This window comes from Canis lupus, chromosome 7 (genome assembly GCF_011100685.1).
Source record: "Canis lupus familiaris isolate Mischka breed German Shepherd chromosome 7, alternate assembly UU_Cfam_GSD_1.0, whole genome shotgun sequence".
NCBI lineage: Eukaryota > Metazoa > Chordata > Mammalia > Carnivora > Canidae > Canis > Canis lupus.
In genome coordinates this window covers 9,582,769-9,597,236 of record NC_049228.1, presented here as the reverse complement: position 1 = coordinate 9,597,236, position 14,468 = coordinate 9,582,769, and the positions used below count along the sequence as shown (strand labels likewise).

General features: G+C 34.3%; 1 protein-coding gene across 5 annotated transcripts in view; it reads right to left on the bottom strand.

Moving 5' to 3' along the window:
* RCOR3 (REST corepressor 3) overlaps positions 1-14,468 on the bottom strand; it is a 53,480-nt gene that overhangs the window by 28,367 nt on the left and 10,645 nt on the right. For 4 of the 5 annotated variants that reach the window (XM_038542066.1, XM_038542065.1, XM_038542064.1 and 1 more), the window contains exons 4-7: positions 13,468-13,520; positions 11,492-11,653; positions 9,999-10,123; positions 9,157-9,235 (exon numbers count right to left, since the gene is read on the bottom strand). In XM_038542066.1, coding sequence (XP_038397994.1) covers positions 9,157-9,235; positions 9,999-10,123; positions 11,492-11,653; positions 13,468-13,520 — 419 coding nt within the window. Of the gene's footprint in view, positions 1-9,156; positions 9,236-9,998; positions 10,124-11,491; positions 11,654-11,773; positions 11,887-13,467; positions 13,521-14,468 lie in introns of those variants that run through there. The other variant, XM_038542069.1, reaches the window with a different exon arrangement.

The window sequence follows — 14,468 nt, the reverse complement described above, 5'->3', positions numbered from 1 at the left end:
AAGTGGGAGGGAAGTGAGAAAATTTCTGAGACCAGAAATAATGAGAAAGCAGGAATCCAAGGACCTAAGTGAGTATGCAGGAGCTGGCATTTGCCAAAGGCCCGGGCTTCAATGAACAACAGGTGTAGGTCACAGGAGACAAAGCCAGACTTTTAGAAGGATAGCTATCATTGTGCAAAGTAGAAAAAAATGCTCCTGTCCTGTTGAGAAAGAGGATGATTTTTTAAAAAGATTTTATTTATTTTAGGATTTTATTTATTTATTTGACAGAGAGAGAACACAAGCAGAGGGAGCAGCAGGCAGAGGGAGAGGCAGAAGCTGGCCCCCCACGGAGCAGGGAGCCCAATGGGGGACTCAATCCCAGGACCCTGGGATCATGACCTGAGCCAAAGGCAGATGCTTAACCAACTGAGCCACCCAGGTGCCCAAGAAAGAAGATGATTAAAGAGAGACATGGCTATCTCATCCTTACCTGAATGAAAAGGAAGAGAAACCCCCCAAATTCTTCCCTGAGAATCTGTCATCACAGGCCTACATTAAAGCTGGTTTGGGGACTAAATTTATATGAACTGTCTGGCCTGAAAAATTCCAAATCAGAAATTTAAAGTGTCTCAGGTTTAGGGCCTTCAAACACTTAGCAAAAGCAAATGCAAAGAGTCTCTAGAAGAATGCATTTTAAATCCAGGTCTCAAAAATTTTCCACGAATATGTTCCAAGGAAAATGAGTTCCCAACCACAAATTGCTAAACAAGTCCCATGAGTGAGAGACAGCAGAAGCAAACAATAGAATTAGATCTGCAAAGACTGCAGATACTAGAATTACTGGATAAAGAGAATACAATAAATGTGTTACATGTGCATAAAAAGATAAATGACACAATTGAAAATATGGAATATTCTTTTAGGAGTCTATCAAAACTGACCAAGCAGATATGCAAAAGAACCAAACGGAACAACTAGAAATAAAAAAATATTATACATAAGATTAAAAACTCAGTGGATGGGTTACTTGGCAGATGAAACAGAGCTCAAAAGAACAGCAGTGACTTAGAATGTATATATGATAAAAATGACCACAATGCAGTACAGAAATATGGGAAGACAAAAAATGGAAAATGAGTGGTTAAGAGACATGTGAAGCTTCATTAGACTTTTAAAAGCATTCCCAAAAGAAAGAATAGAGAGAATGAGGAAGACACAATATTCAAAGAGGCAACAAGTGAGAATTTTATAGAACTTAAGACATAGGATTCAAGAAGTACAATGAATGCAAAATTAGTTTACAAAACAAAACAACAAAAACAACTCCACACTCAGGTACATTAGTTATACTCACTAAAGACAAAGAAGAGACCATAAAAGCAGAGAAAGAAAAGACAAACTGCCTGTAAAGGAATAATAATTAGCCCGGCAGCAGACCTCTCTGCATGCAGCAATGACAGAAATCAGAAGCAGCAGAATATCATCTTCAAATAACTGTCAACCTAGGATTCTAACACCAGCAAACCAGGGTCTCAAGAACAAGTGAGAAACAGACATTTTGGATATACCAAAACTATTTATCAGTGACAGGCTCACTAAATTAACTTGTACAATATATACTTCAGGAAAAGGGGAAGTGATTTTTGAAGAAAGGTCTAAGATTCAAGAAAGAAAGATGAGTGAATTTTAAACATGTATGTAAACACAAATAAACAATGACTATACCTCTGAGCAATTTTAAAAAACAAGATGTAACTAAAACTGGACAAAAATACCATATAAATCAGGAGAGTAGTGACTGAAGTCAAAGCATTCTAAGGGCCAATATTAATCAGAAAGTCATTAAAAATAAACAAACAATATTAGACTTTAAGTTAAGTAAGTGGGAAAAAGGGGTGCCCAGCTGGCTCAGTCGGTTACATGTCTGCCTTCAGCTCAGGTCATGATCCCAGAGTCCTGGGATTGAACCCTGCATCGGGGTCCCTACTTAGTGGGGAGCTTGCTTCTCCCTCTGCCTCTGTCCGCATGTGTGCTATCTCTCTGTCAAATAAATAAATAAAATCTTAAAAAAATAATAACAAAAACAGGAAAAACTTCCAGGGTACACAATAAGAAGACAAATATAGAAATATTCCAACTAAAAAAAAAAAAAAAGAAGAAATATTCCAACTAGTAGAGAATAAAAAAGTGGAATGGGAGATAAAGTCTTAATGCAAACAAAAAAAAAAAAAAAGAGAGAGAGAGAGAGAGAGAGAAAAGAAAAGAAAAAAACAAGGCATTAAGGAGAGGAAAACTAGAAAAGGCAAAAATACATATATCAGTGATCATGACCAATATATAAAGGGACTAAAGTCTCCAGGTAAATTATAAAATCCTACCTTTTTCTTCTTATAAAGACACACACTTAAATTGGGAGGTCATAGAAATGTTGAAAGAAAATAACAAAGATATGCCAGGCAAAAATTTAATAATAAGAAAAGATGGCAGTTACATCAGACAAAATGATTTTTAAAGCAGAAGACATTACAAAATACGTTAAAAAATTTTGAGACCTCGGTTTAAAATGCATTCTTCTAGAGACACATATTGATAAAAGGTTCAATTGAATAGCAAAATAAAAAGTTCTAGACTTCTATGCATCTAATAACAACAGCTTTGAAATAGAGTATCACTTCTCCATTAATTGATCAGATAAACAACGAAAACCACATCAGCAAGGCAAGCAGTAAGAGAAAATAGATTTCAAATACAGAGCTGACGAGCTCTAATTAACAGACACATGCAGAATCCTGTAACTGAAAGAGTATATATTCTTCTCAATGGAAAAACATTTATGGAAATTCTGTATCCTAGGCTTGTAGGTTTTAAAACATGTTATCAAAATCCTCAACATTCCAGCAACTGAGAAGCGAGGATTTACATCCCCTCCCCTTGATTCTGGACCAACTTCAGAACTCACTTATAACCCACAGAATGCAACAGAAGTGATATTGAATAACTTCCAAGGCTAGGCCAGAAGTGGCTGGGTAGTTTCCACTTACTACATTCAGAATGAATGCTTTGGAGAAAACCAACCCGTGGTAAGAAGCCAGATTACTCATGGACCACCAGGCTAGAGAGGAGTGCCAGCTGACAGTTAGCATATCAACTACTACCACTCATGTGAGTGAGCTGAAAAGCTTCAATTACCTTCCAGCTGATACTGAAACATTAAAAAAAAAAAAAAAAAAATTCTCTCTAAAATTAGGAATAAGGTAAAAATATTTGTTATCATAACTTCTTTTCAACATTATAAAGATGAATTTAATTAGCTAAGTAGGGGAAGAAATAAAAGGTATGTAAGAATGAAAAGAAATAAAACTATTATTTTCAGATAACATAAATCTCTTCACAGAAAATGCAAACTTACCTACAAATAAATTACACAAAGGTTTCTTTTCTCCCTATATGTATATCTCCACTTTTCTTGTATATGTAGATTCAACAGAATATCTATTACGGCTTTTTTTTTTTCTAGGAATGGATAAGCTTTAAGAGCAAAAGTCCAAGAACAGCCAACTACTTACTCTTTAAAAACCACCACCAAGCAGGGGGAATTAACCTAGCAGCTATCAAGATTTATTATAAAGCTACACTAATTAAGACTTTGTGGGACTGACGAGGGATATTTAACTGATGAGGAGCAGAATAGACAGTCATGTGTATATAAAAACCTCATGTATGATAAAGCGGACATTGCAGACCAGCTGAAAGAGATGAACTCACTTCCATATTAGAAAACAAAAATAAAAATGGATTTCTACCTCACAACATAAACAAACCTTAATTACTGAGAGATCAAGGACGTAAGTATAAAAAGCAAAATTTAAAGCTTAAATTAGAAAATATAAAAGAACACTGAAATTTAAATCTGTACAAGCTTCTGATGTAGCTATTCATCATAAGCATATAAAGAGAGTAAAAAGATAAACCACAAACTGCTAAAAGATATTGCAACACATTTAACTAAGGGATTAGTATCCAGAATGCATAAAGAATTCAATAAGAGAAAAAACTTTTCTACATTCTGTCTTTAAGACAAAAAACAATCCTATAAGAAAGGAGGTAAAAAACAAGCAAACAAACACAAATAGCATTTTTTTAAAAGACACAATAGACAATAAACAGAATCTAATGAAATTGAGAAAACGATAGTACCATTTCATATTACCAAATTTGTAATCTATTAAAAGTCTGATTTTAAATAAAAGCGATTATATCAAGTATTAAAAAGAAGTAGATAATAACTACTCTCATGGCCCAACAGAAGTACAACTGACCCTTGAACAATGCAGGGGATGGAGGCATTGACTTTCCCTGCAATCAAAAATCTGTTTATAACTTTTCACTCCTCAGAAACTTAATTATTACTAAAAGCCTACTGTTACCAGACACCTTACTGACAACACATATCAACACATTTTTTGTAGCCTGTATATACTACATACTGTATTCTTATAATAAACTTAGCTACAAAAAAGAAAATGTTATGAAGAAAATCTTAAGGAAAAGAAAATAACTATGCAGTACTGTACTTACTGAAAATATCTGCACGTAAGCAGTTCAAATCTGTGTTAAGGGTCAACTTTACCAGGTAATGGCAAAGGTGAACATAGTTATAACCCTATAGTAATTCTATTCCAAACACTCCCAATGCATTATTTACTCAATAAGTCACTGGCGGCATTTTGGTGGAACAAATCTTTTGCCATACATTTCAGGAGAGTTGGTATACCTTTCCCACCATATGCCAGTGGTGCCCTACAATCATGTAATAATGAAAAGACCCCCTCCTTAATTTCTAAATGCCTCTTATGGGGGCAATACTAAACCTACTAAACCTGAGAAGCATTATTCCAAAGGAATTCATATATAGGTGTACTCAGAGTATATTCTTATCAGTATTGTGCACAATAATAAAAAACTGGAAATGATGTCCATTGATTAGAAATGGTTGTGGCATATGCATACAATAGAATACTGTAATACAGCGATGAAAATGAACTGCAAGAAACATGTTAGACAACAGCAACAACAAAATGCAGGTAGCTGAAAAACATACAATAGGATTCCATTTAAATAAAGCTTGAAATGGACAAAACTCAATGACAGTTGGTCAGAAACACATACATATGTGATAAAATTATAAAAAAAATTGATACAGTTCAGGACAGGGTTCCCTTTTCAGGACAGAGGTTCTCTCTGGAGAGAAGGGTACAATTAAGGAAACATACCCACAGCCCTTCTGTTTCTTAAGCTCAGAGATAAGAGAAGCTGGTTGTTTTATTCTTCTTTAAACTCTACATACTCTATGATAATGCATAATTAACAATTTTTAAAAGTTCATAAAAAACCTTCTACATAATGAGTCAATAATGTGCAGAAGCAGGTATGCAAATCTGTGTTAAAGGCAATAACACAGTATCATTTCTGCCTGTGTCCCTATCATTTGTGAAAGAGCAGAGGAATGAATGTAGCTGCGGACATACAGTGCCTGCCCTAGACCACCACCTGGAGGATTCCTTCTAACATTTTTTAACAGACTTTCCTCATGCTAATAGCGTAAGATTACAGGCAAACAAAAGACTGAATGCATATGTATCAACTCACATAGTTGGACAGAACAGTATTACACATACATAGGTTCTCTAGATAACTAGATTCAAATCCCTAATGTCTTACATTTGTACAGTAAATAACATGTTTATGATGTGTATTCTCATTTACTAAATAAAATACATCTGACTGAATGCTTGCTTTGTTTCCGTTTTTGCAGGAGACAGGATTCCTGCTCTTCAAGAGCTTACCACAAACGGACAGGCAGGCAGAAGAGAGGAGACTAAGTAAATGAGTACCGCTCACCTCAATGAGCATTGCAATAGATTTAAAGAAAAATAAGGTGGTGGTCAATTCAAGATAAAGCACAGGAGAGATCTCATAAAGAAGTTACATCTTACAGAGCTTTGAGGAAATTTCCTAACCACAGGACAAAGGCCAGGAACTAAAAGACTTATCTAAAACGCTGTTAGTAATTTGAAATATGTGGGGTGGGGTGGGGAATGCTTCACTAGAGAGCTTTGTGTTTTATCCTTATCCTACAGACAAAGCCATGGGAGGGTTGCAAGCAGTAAATTTGGTCTTAAGAAGATTGCTTTGGCAACAGGGTTAAAGAACAGACTGGAAGGGGTGGTGTGGAGTCTGAAGGCCAGAAGGGGAGACAGAAAATTCCAATAATTCAGAGAAGAGATGAAAACCTAAAAATAAGGCAGTTGCACAGAACATAAATGACAAAATTTATAGTTGAGAGAGAAAATTAAAAACAACGACAAAATAAACAGAATCGAGAAAGTATAGAATATTATAGTATAAAATAATAATTAAGAAAAAAGTTGGGCAGCCTGGGTGGCTCGGCGGTTCAGCGCCTGCCTTCAGCCTAAGGCGTGATCCCGGAGACCTGGGATCCCACATCAGGCTCCCTGCGTGGAGCCTACTTCTCCCTCTGCCTCTCTCTTTCTCTCTGTCTCTCATGAATAAATAAATAAAATCTTAAAAAAAAAAAGAAAAAAGTCACTAAAATTGAGACATAGCAGTTAAAAAAGTAGACAAGCATCACAGAATCACCTGAAACTAATATTGTACTATATATCAATTAACTAGAATTTAAATAAATCTGAAAAATAAACTAGGCCACTGGAGTGAAAAAAAAAAAATCACAGAATTGTGTTACAAAGTCAAAGAGATTTTCAGGAAGAAGGGAGGGGCCAGTAACTTGAGATGATATAGAAAGCACAAGCAGCATACAATAAACAATCAATCACTGGCTGTGGCAGTATTGACCTCTGTCAGCAGTTTCGGTAAAGTGAAAACAAGAGGCTGATAAAGCCAAGTCAAGAGTGAAGTAGTAGGAAGGGGGTAGAGTTCTTTCTAGACTGGTAAAGAGCCAATTACGCTTCTACACAGAAGACGTGAGCACAATTTGGGCTGCAATGAAAAGGTCAAAAATAAGGAGTAGAGAGGAATAGATGATGGGACAAGACCTAGACGCGACATGAGGGGATAGACAGGATCAAACAAGGGAAGGGATCTTTGTTACTGTGAGAGAGGCATTCAGGCAGACTTCATTCCTTTAAATGTTCCTGAGTACCATTTCATATTAATAGATTTATAACATTTTTAAAAGTCTGATCGTATCAAATATTGGCAAGCAAGTAGACAATGAGTACTACACAAAGTGCCAGGAGATAAAAGATGTACATTGTAACTCACTCCCCAATTTCAAGAAGTGTATAGCCCAGGGGGCAAAAAACAGTAATTCTAATGTTCTAAGTAGAAACACACTCAGATGGAAAGGGTAGTAGAATAGCACAGATGTTAGGGAGAAGGTATTTTCTGTGAAGTTACCTGCCAAGTTTCCAGAAGGAGTGAAGAGATGGTAGGTGGTGTGCAGAAAGGGATGTATGTTCAAAATACTTGCTCAAATAATGAATAAAACAACAGTACTTACTGTTTAATCAAGATTTACTACATACTGGGTACTGTAAGAAGCGCTTCTATACATATTCCCTCTTTGATTCCCAAACAATCCTATTATTTTCATTTTACCAAGGGAAAACACTGAGGCTTAGAGGTTAAACACTGGGAGGCATAAGGACTACACTGAGATCTGACACCATTTTTTCTAAGTAGCAGCAATTTACATGATTGTGCCATTTTCTCTTGCTGCGCCTCTTAGACCAAGAATAGCAAGCAATGGACCCAGCACTGTGGGCCTACAGGGTCAGGGAAGGTATAGCAGGATAGGGAAATGGGAAGTTAGAGAACCTGGGAAAAGAACAATTTAAGTAGTGAATCACTTTGTCTATAGCTCAGGGAACAAGATAGATGGGGAGGGAGGGATGAAGGAATCAAGTAATTTAAGAACATTCAGCAGTAATAAGAAAATCAGTAAAATAACAAATTGAAGTAGGAGTAGGATCCTTAAAATGTCATTGATGAAAGAGTTAAGATCATGACAAGGGCCAGAATGGGCCAATGGCACTGAGGAATGGGGGTCAGTAGTCACATTCTGTGTCCCAACCTGATCTTCAGATTCCACACCTGTTTATACTCAAAAGCCTTTACCCTTCAATATTTGGTCTATTTTTTACAATTATGTAATTAGTTGCCTTTGTTAATGAGTATGTATATCAATTTAGTCTTTTCCTAGTGATTCTAAGTCATCATTATCATTTTGAGGAATGGCTTTTTATTTTAACTGCTGTCAGTGTATCGCTACTACATATCATCCCCAACTTATGATGTCCCCAGTTACAATTTTTCAACTTTACGATGGTGTGAAAGCCACAGGCAGGCATTGAACAGAAATCATACTTCGAATTTTCTTCTTTTCCAATCTGGCAATATGCGATACAATGCTCTCTCATGATGCTGGGCAGTGAAAGTGAGCTGTAGCTCCCAGTCAGCCATGGGATCACGAGAACAACTGGTACACTGACAACCATTGTATACATTTACAACATTCTGTGTTTCACTTTCAGTACAGTGTTCAATTACATGAAATATTCAACACTTGATTATAAAACAAGTTCTGTGTTAGATGATTTTGCCCAACGGTAGGCTAATGAGTACGTTTAAGGCAGATGAGGCTAAGTGATGACATTTGCTAGATCAGGCATATTAAGTGAGTTTCTGACACAATATTTTCGGTTAACAATGAGTTTATTGAGATGTAACCTGATCATAAGTTGAGGAAGATCTGTAATTTCTAATTTGCTAAAATATGGAATAAGTGTTTTTAAGAAAAATTGGGTAACAAAACCAAAAAACTTATATTTATACTATACTATAACTCCTACTATATCATCTGAGGGTGGTTTTATTTCTTTTCTCTGGATTAAAGACTAGAGATTGTGGCAGGGCTTTTATACTTCTGAGTAGAGGAGATAACCCAATTATTCCAACTACTGGTTAACTGGGAGTTCTAGATATTACTTTCTTCCCAAAACACCTCTAACATTGAAATTTACTTCTTGATACACCATTATATAAAAACATTTTTCTTAACATGAAGTACGATTCATTCTTTTTGGCATGGATTTGTAGAACAATTATAAGCACTCTAATGATCATCATTACCTCTTTCTTGGCTTCTTTTTTTGGATCATAATCACTATCATTTCCATCCATTGGGTGTGTTTCTTCCACATCATCATCACTGGGAAGAAACAAAGATTAGTAAACTTAATTCTCTTCTTTTTATTCTATTTCACAGCTCTTATCAAATTGCAATATACTTTGCTAATCATTTCACTAAATAAGAGTTGTCCTTGGGAAGATGACCTTCTATAATTTAGATTTCTGTAGCATTTAGAAACAAGTATCTTTTTGCGCATATAGACTCGTGTTAGCAAACATGTCTACTTAAAAAATAGAGACCCAGTAGGGAAGATATTTAGAAACAGTATCATTTAAGAAAGAGAACACATATATTAATTTGATATAATACTTATTTTATTTCATTTCTCCAGTTGTGAGAATAAAGACAAACACCAGGAAGCAAAATGATTTTATACCACCAGAAAGATACAGCTACAATAATATGGACCTCAGTTATTCAGGTAATTATACTCAGGCAATTATGGAAAGAGCATGTTCTAGAGAATCTATTCCTTAATGTATTCTAAATATATGTATTGAATATATCAATACTAAAAGGAAGCACTTGCAAGTACAATTAAACACAACTCAAATGTAACTCAACTGCAGTGTTTGCTGGCTATGATTAACTGTTAAAGATTTAAAGAAAGTCCTTACTAGTAAGATTTCTGATCACTCAACTCTTCCTGCCAGAGCCAAAACATGAATGTAAGGTTAAGAAGTATTTACAATGTCTTGTGATAATTTTTTTGCCTTAGGAAATGTAAGCAATCCAATACAGTGTCTCTAACAATATAACTACATGAAGGCATCCAACTTACCTGTCACCCTGATTATGTCTATTGGCTAGTTTACGAGCCTGGCGATCCATCAAGCTGGTCCTGGATCGAGTTTTTTTCCAGGAATAGTAATATTTTACAAGGCTAGCAATTGTCTTATCTGGAAGCTTGAAAAAAAGGAGTCATGTTAATATCAGCAAGTTTAATTCGTAAACTTTGATTAATAGAAGAATAATATTTCTGACATTATTCTTTGATACTTAAAGGCATAGATGAAAAAATTTTTCATGGGTACATTTTGATGAATTATAGAATTAAAAAGTACTGTTACAGGCATAGTAACCCACCACACCTATGTCATGGACATTTCCGAATGAATATTCCTATTTGTTCTGAGAGGGGAAGGGGAGAGAAGAATGTCACAAACATGGTAACAAGCACCCAGATGTCCCTAGTACAAGTAGCATACTTATTTTTCAAGAGTTACTCTTTTCTTCCTACCTCTATAAATTAGAATTTTTAAATTGATACATAATTTACATACCAGAAAATTCACCAAAGTGTACAATTCAGTAGTTTCTAGCATATTCACTAAATTATGCAACCATCACTATTTAATTCCAGACATTTTCATAACTTCAAAACGAAATATTAGTAGTCATCACCTGGTCTTCCCTTACTCCATCCTATGGCAACAAGTAATCTACTTTCTATCTCTATGGATTTGTCTATTCTGGACATTTCATATAAATGGGATAATACAGTATGTGACCTTTTATGTCTGGCTTTTGTCACTTAGCATCATGTTTTCAAGAAAAGCTATTCAATTTTTGACAATGAATTTTTTAAATCATTTTGTCTTAAATCCAGGTTTTAAGGTGATAAATAATACAATCAGACTTTAGTTACCAAATAAAGTCTCTGGGTATTAAAATGACTAATCATCATGCACTGATTTGTCATGCTAGCAAACAAGGGCACATACTCCCAATCAAAAAGGCTCTCTTCAATTACCGAGAACACTTAGAAATATTTGCAAACATAATCTAATTTTCATCCACTGAGGTTAAAAGATTCTAATACAGCAACTTCTCAGGTTTATTCTTTTGACACAATGCTAAAAATTTAAAAACTAGAAATAGGCTGTTTCTCCTTAAAAGCAACAGTGCCTCTGTACAATATTGAAATACAGAGTTTTTAAAAATTGATTTTAATATCCAAAGGAATATAAATTAAAAAATAAAATCCTAATATTAAAAATGAAACGTTTAAAAATAAAATTGAAATTTTGCTTTGTTTTCCTAGAACACATTTAATACATATATACTTAAGTCATAATGAAACATAATCTATTTCAATGAAACAGCACATAACTGTCATGCAGTAGTTATCAAAAATAGGATATATGCAAATATATAGGTATTTTAAATATCAAATATTTTAAAAAATTAAATTAGACTGAAAACTTCCTTGTATGTGTTTAATAACAGCATATCTTTCAGGTATGAATTACAGTAAAACCAAAATTACCATACCATTTGCTGAATCCTGTGAAAGCTCTTCCCATGAAAACTAAAGGCTTGTTCAAACAGGACTTTATCTTCCACTGTCCACTCATCCGGAAAGGGAGTGAAATTAGGGAGATCAGCAAGGGACTTCTCAATGTTATGTTTATGCCAGAACAACATGCCAAGTGCCTTTGAAGAGAAATCATTCCCCTTTGGTTTTAATGGACTTATGTTCATCACACTTAAGAGAGTTAAACACAAATTAGGTTAAAATCTTAAGCCTATGACTTCAACTGAAAATACACTCACAGTTTAGGGCTTTTAATCAGGGATGCCCAGGTAGTAGACCTCATTTATTTATTTCTTTTACATCAGGGCCTCAGAACAGTGAATGTTCTTATATAGCACATTTGCTGCATAATCTAGGAAAAAGTGAGCTGAGGAGAGTGACTATAATTACGAAAGCAGGTTTGTAGACTCATATCAAGACTGACCCACAATTACTCATTTGTCAGCGTGTAGAGAAAAACATGCTAAAAGAAAAAATATCCAGTAAATATTTGAATGAAACTATCAATCAAAGCACCAAACCAGAATGCTCAGTTGAAACACAGTAGAGAACTATTTAAGTTTTAACCTTTTAGAAGTACATACCATGGGCTAAACAGTTCCAAGGAATACCTCAACTGCAACCTTAATAATATTTACCACATATATTTTTTCAAAGTTTTTTTTTTAAAGATTTTATTTATTTATTCATGAGTGACACACAGAAAGAGGCAGAGACATAGGCAGAGGGAGAAAGCAAACTCCCTATGGGGAGACCAAAGCAGGACTCGACCCCAGGAACCCAACCAGAGCCAAAGACAGAGGCTTAACCACTGAGCCCCCCAGACATCCCTCAAAGTTCTTTATTATCAGAGTGCACACAAAAAATTATCATGAGGCATATTAATAACTTCAATGACTTTATTACCAAACCACAGGAAAGCCATTCCACAACTTTCCCTTCTATTGTTAAGTCGTAGGTCTTTATCTTTACTACCAGATACTAAAAATCACATTTCACTTTTTAAAAAGAGATATTTTTAAAAATGCATTTTAAAATTAATTTCTATACTTTAGTAATACTCCTGTAAAATGAACATGAAAATGAACATATGTGCAGTCACATTTCAAGGGATTAAGGATTGTTTGAGACCTAACAAATATTAAACAGAAAGTCAGGAATTAAAGGCTTCAAAATTCACAAAAAAAGTTAGATATTTTAGATAAGCATCTCAATTTCATAGATATGGCTTTGTATTATTTAACCATGTTACTGACTATAGCTATTTCTTAATAATGCAGATACAGATAATTCACTTATTTTACTACTAATTCTGATAAAAATTGATCTAATCATTAGCTGAAAACAGATTTAAGATTCTCTATTTCATTTTCATTTTTTCATGTTCTTCATTCCCTCATTACAAGGGATAATGAACCATATGTCCTATTTAGATCTTTCAAAGTTATTTTAAAAAAAGCCCCTCAAAAAAATAAATTAAAAAAATTAAATTTTTAAAAAGCCCTTTCTAAATTATTTCATTCAAAATTGAAAGACTTAAATATTCCTTAAATAAAAAGTTTGACTTCTAGGTCTTTCATTTCCTATTAAAAGATCACAAAGAATTACCTGTACTCAAAAAAAAAAAAAAAAAAAAAATCCCTTGTTTGGTAAGCATTTGCCAGAGTAATCCTGAAGGCTTTCAGATACTTTTATAAGTCAAAGCAGAGTAAGAAACAGAGGTATTGAGAGAAATGTTCAAGCCCTTGAGATGAACAATGTTTATAAAAGCAAAATCCATAATTTTGAAAGGTCAGATTCTGCTAGGACTTTTGTGGTATCTATAAAATTGGTTGAACTGCACTTTCTTAGAATAGAAACAACCAAGAAATGTTCTTTGGATTTGGTAAATAGGGAGGGGCAAGCTTTAATATTAAAATGTTTCTCTACATACCTGCTCCACATTGTAGCCATGTTTCTCCTTTGCAATTGCAATATATTCATCCACTGCAATGAAACAATGTTATATAATTATTCTTATTTACTTTGTGTGCTCAAGTCTATGTTTTTTTTTAAACAAAGCAGAATAAAAACATTATATTCCAGGCCTTTTCCAGGGAAAACTTTTCATGAAATGTTACAAAAAAAGACTTTTACTTCAATGAACAGGATCAGAAGCTTCCCTGATTTAAAATTTTACTTAGGATGATTAATCTCTAAGATTATATAGCACATACTTATTAAATTCAATGTTAATTATTTTTGTATACAAAATAGGTTAATCTGTATGTAGCCAATAGAACCTAATTACGGTGTAAAATATTAGCCAATTTCTTCATTTTTTTGTTGCAATCTTTATTTGAAGAGACTTAGTTGTTTCAGAGCCCATCTCATACTAAGCGTTGGCTCAAAGCCTTTGCCTTCCCACTTCTGACTGCTGTACAAAGGATGGTTTGTCTATAGTTTTGCCAGCTATATGTAATAACAACCATGTTTAAGTATGCTTTGGTAGCCCTAAATTTTCTTAAGCTCTTCCTGCAGCTATACAGAAGGTGTCTAAATATTCCATTTTCATTCATTCTACATATGTAATCAAGTCAATAGAATTACTTGGATAAGCACAGCTTCAATGATAAAGGTATTAGGTGTTCTAAGGCCTCACTGCTAAGATGTCTACCATTTCAGTCAGCAGGCCTGGTTTATGTGAAATACATGTAGTCATACTCCTGTTTGAGCCTTTTTAAAGTGTATGTATGTGTGTATATATGATATATAAAATTCTCTTTGAGCATATTTGGAGAAGCAGAGGTTAAGAATTCTGATCCCACTAGTCTACTAGGGCTTGATTCTCAGCCTTATGGCTAGGTTTGACTATACACAATTAACATGACCTTTTTGTACCTAATTTCCTCACTCTAAAAACAGTACCTTCTTCCTAGGATTAAAGGAGCTAAT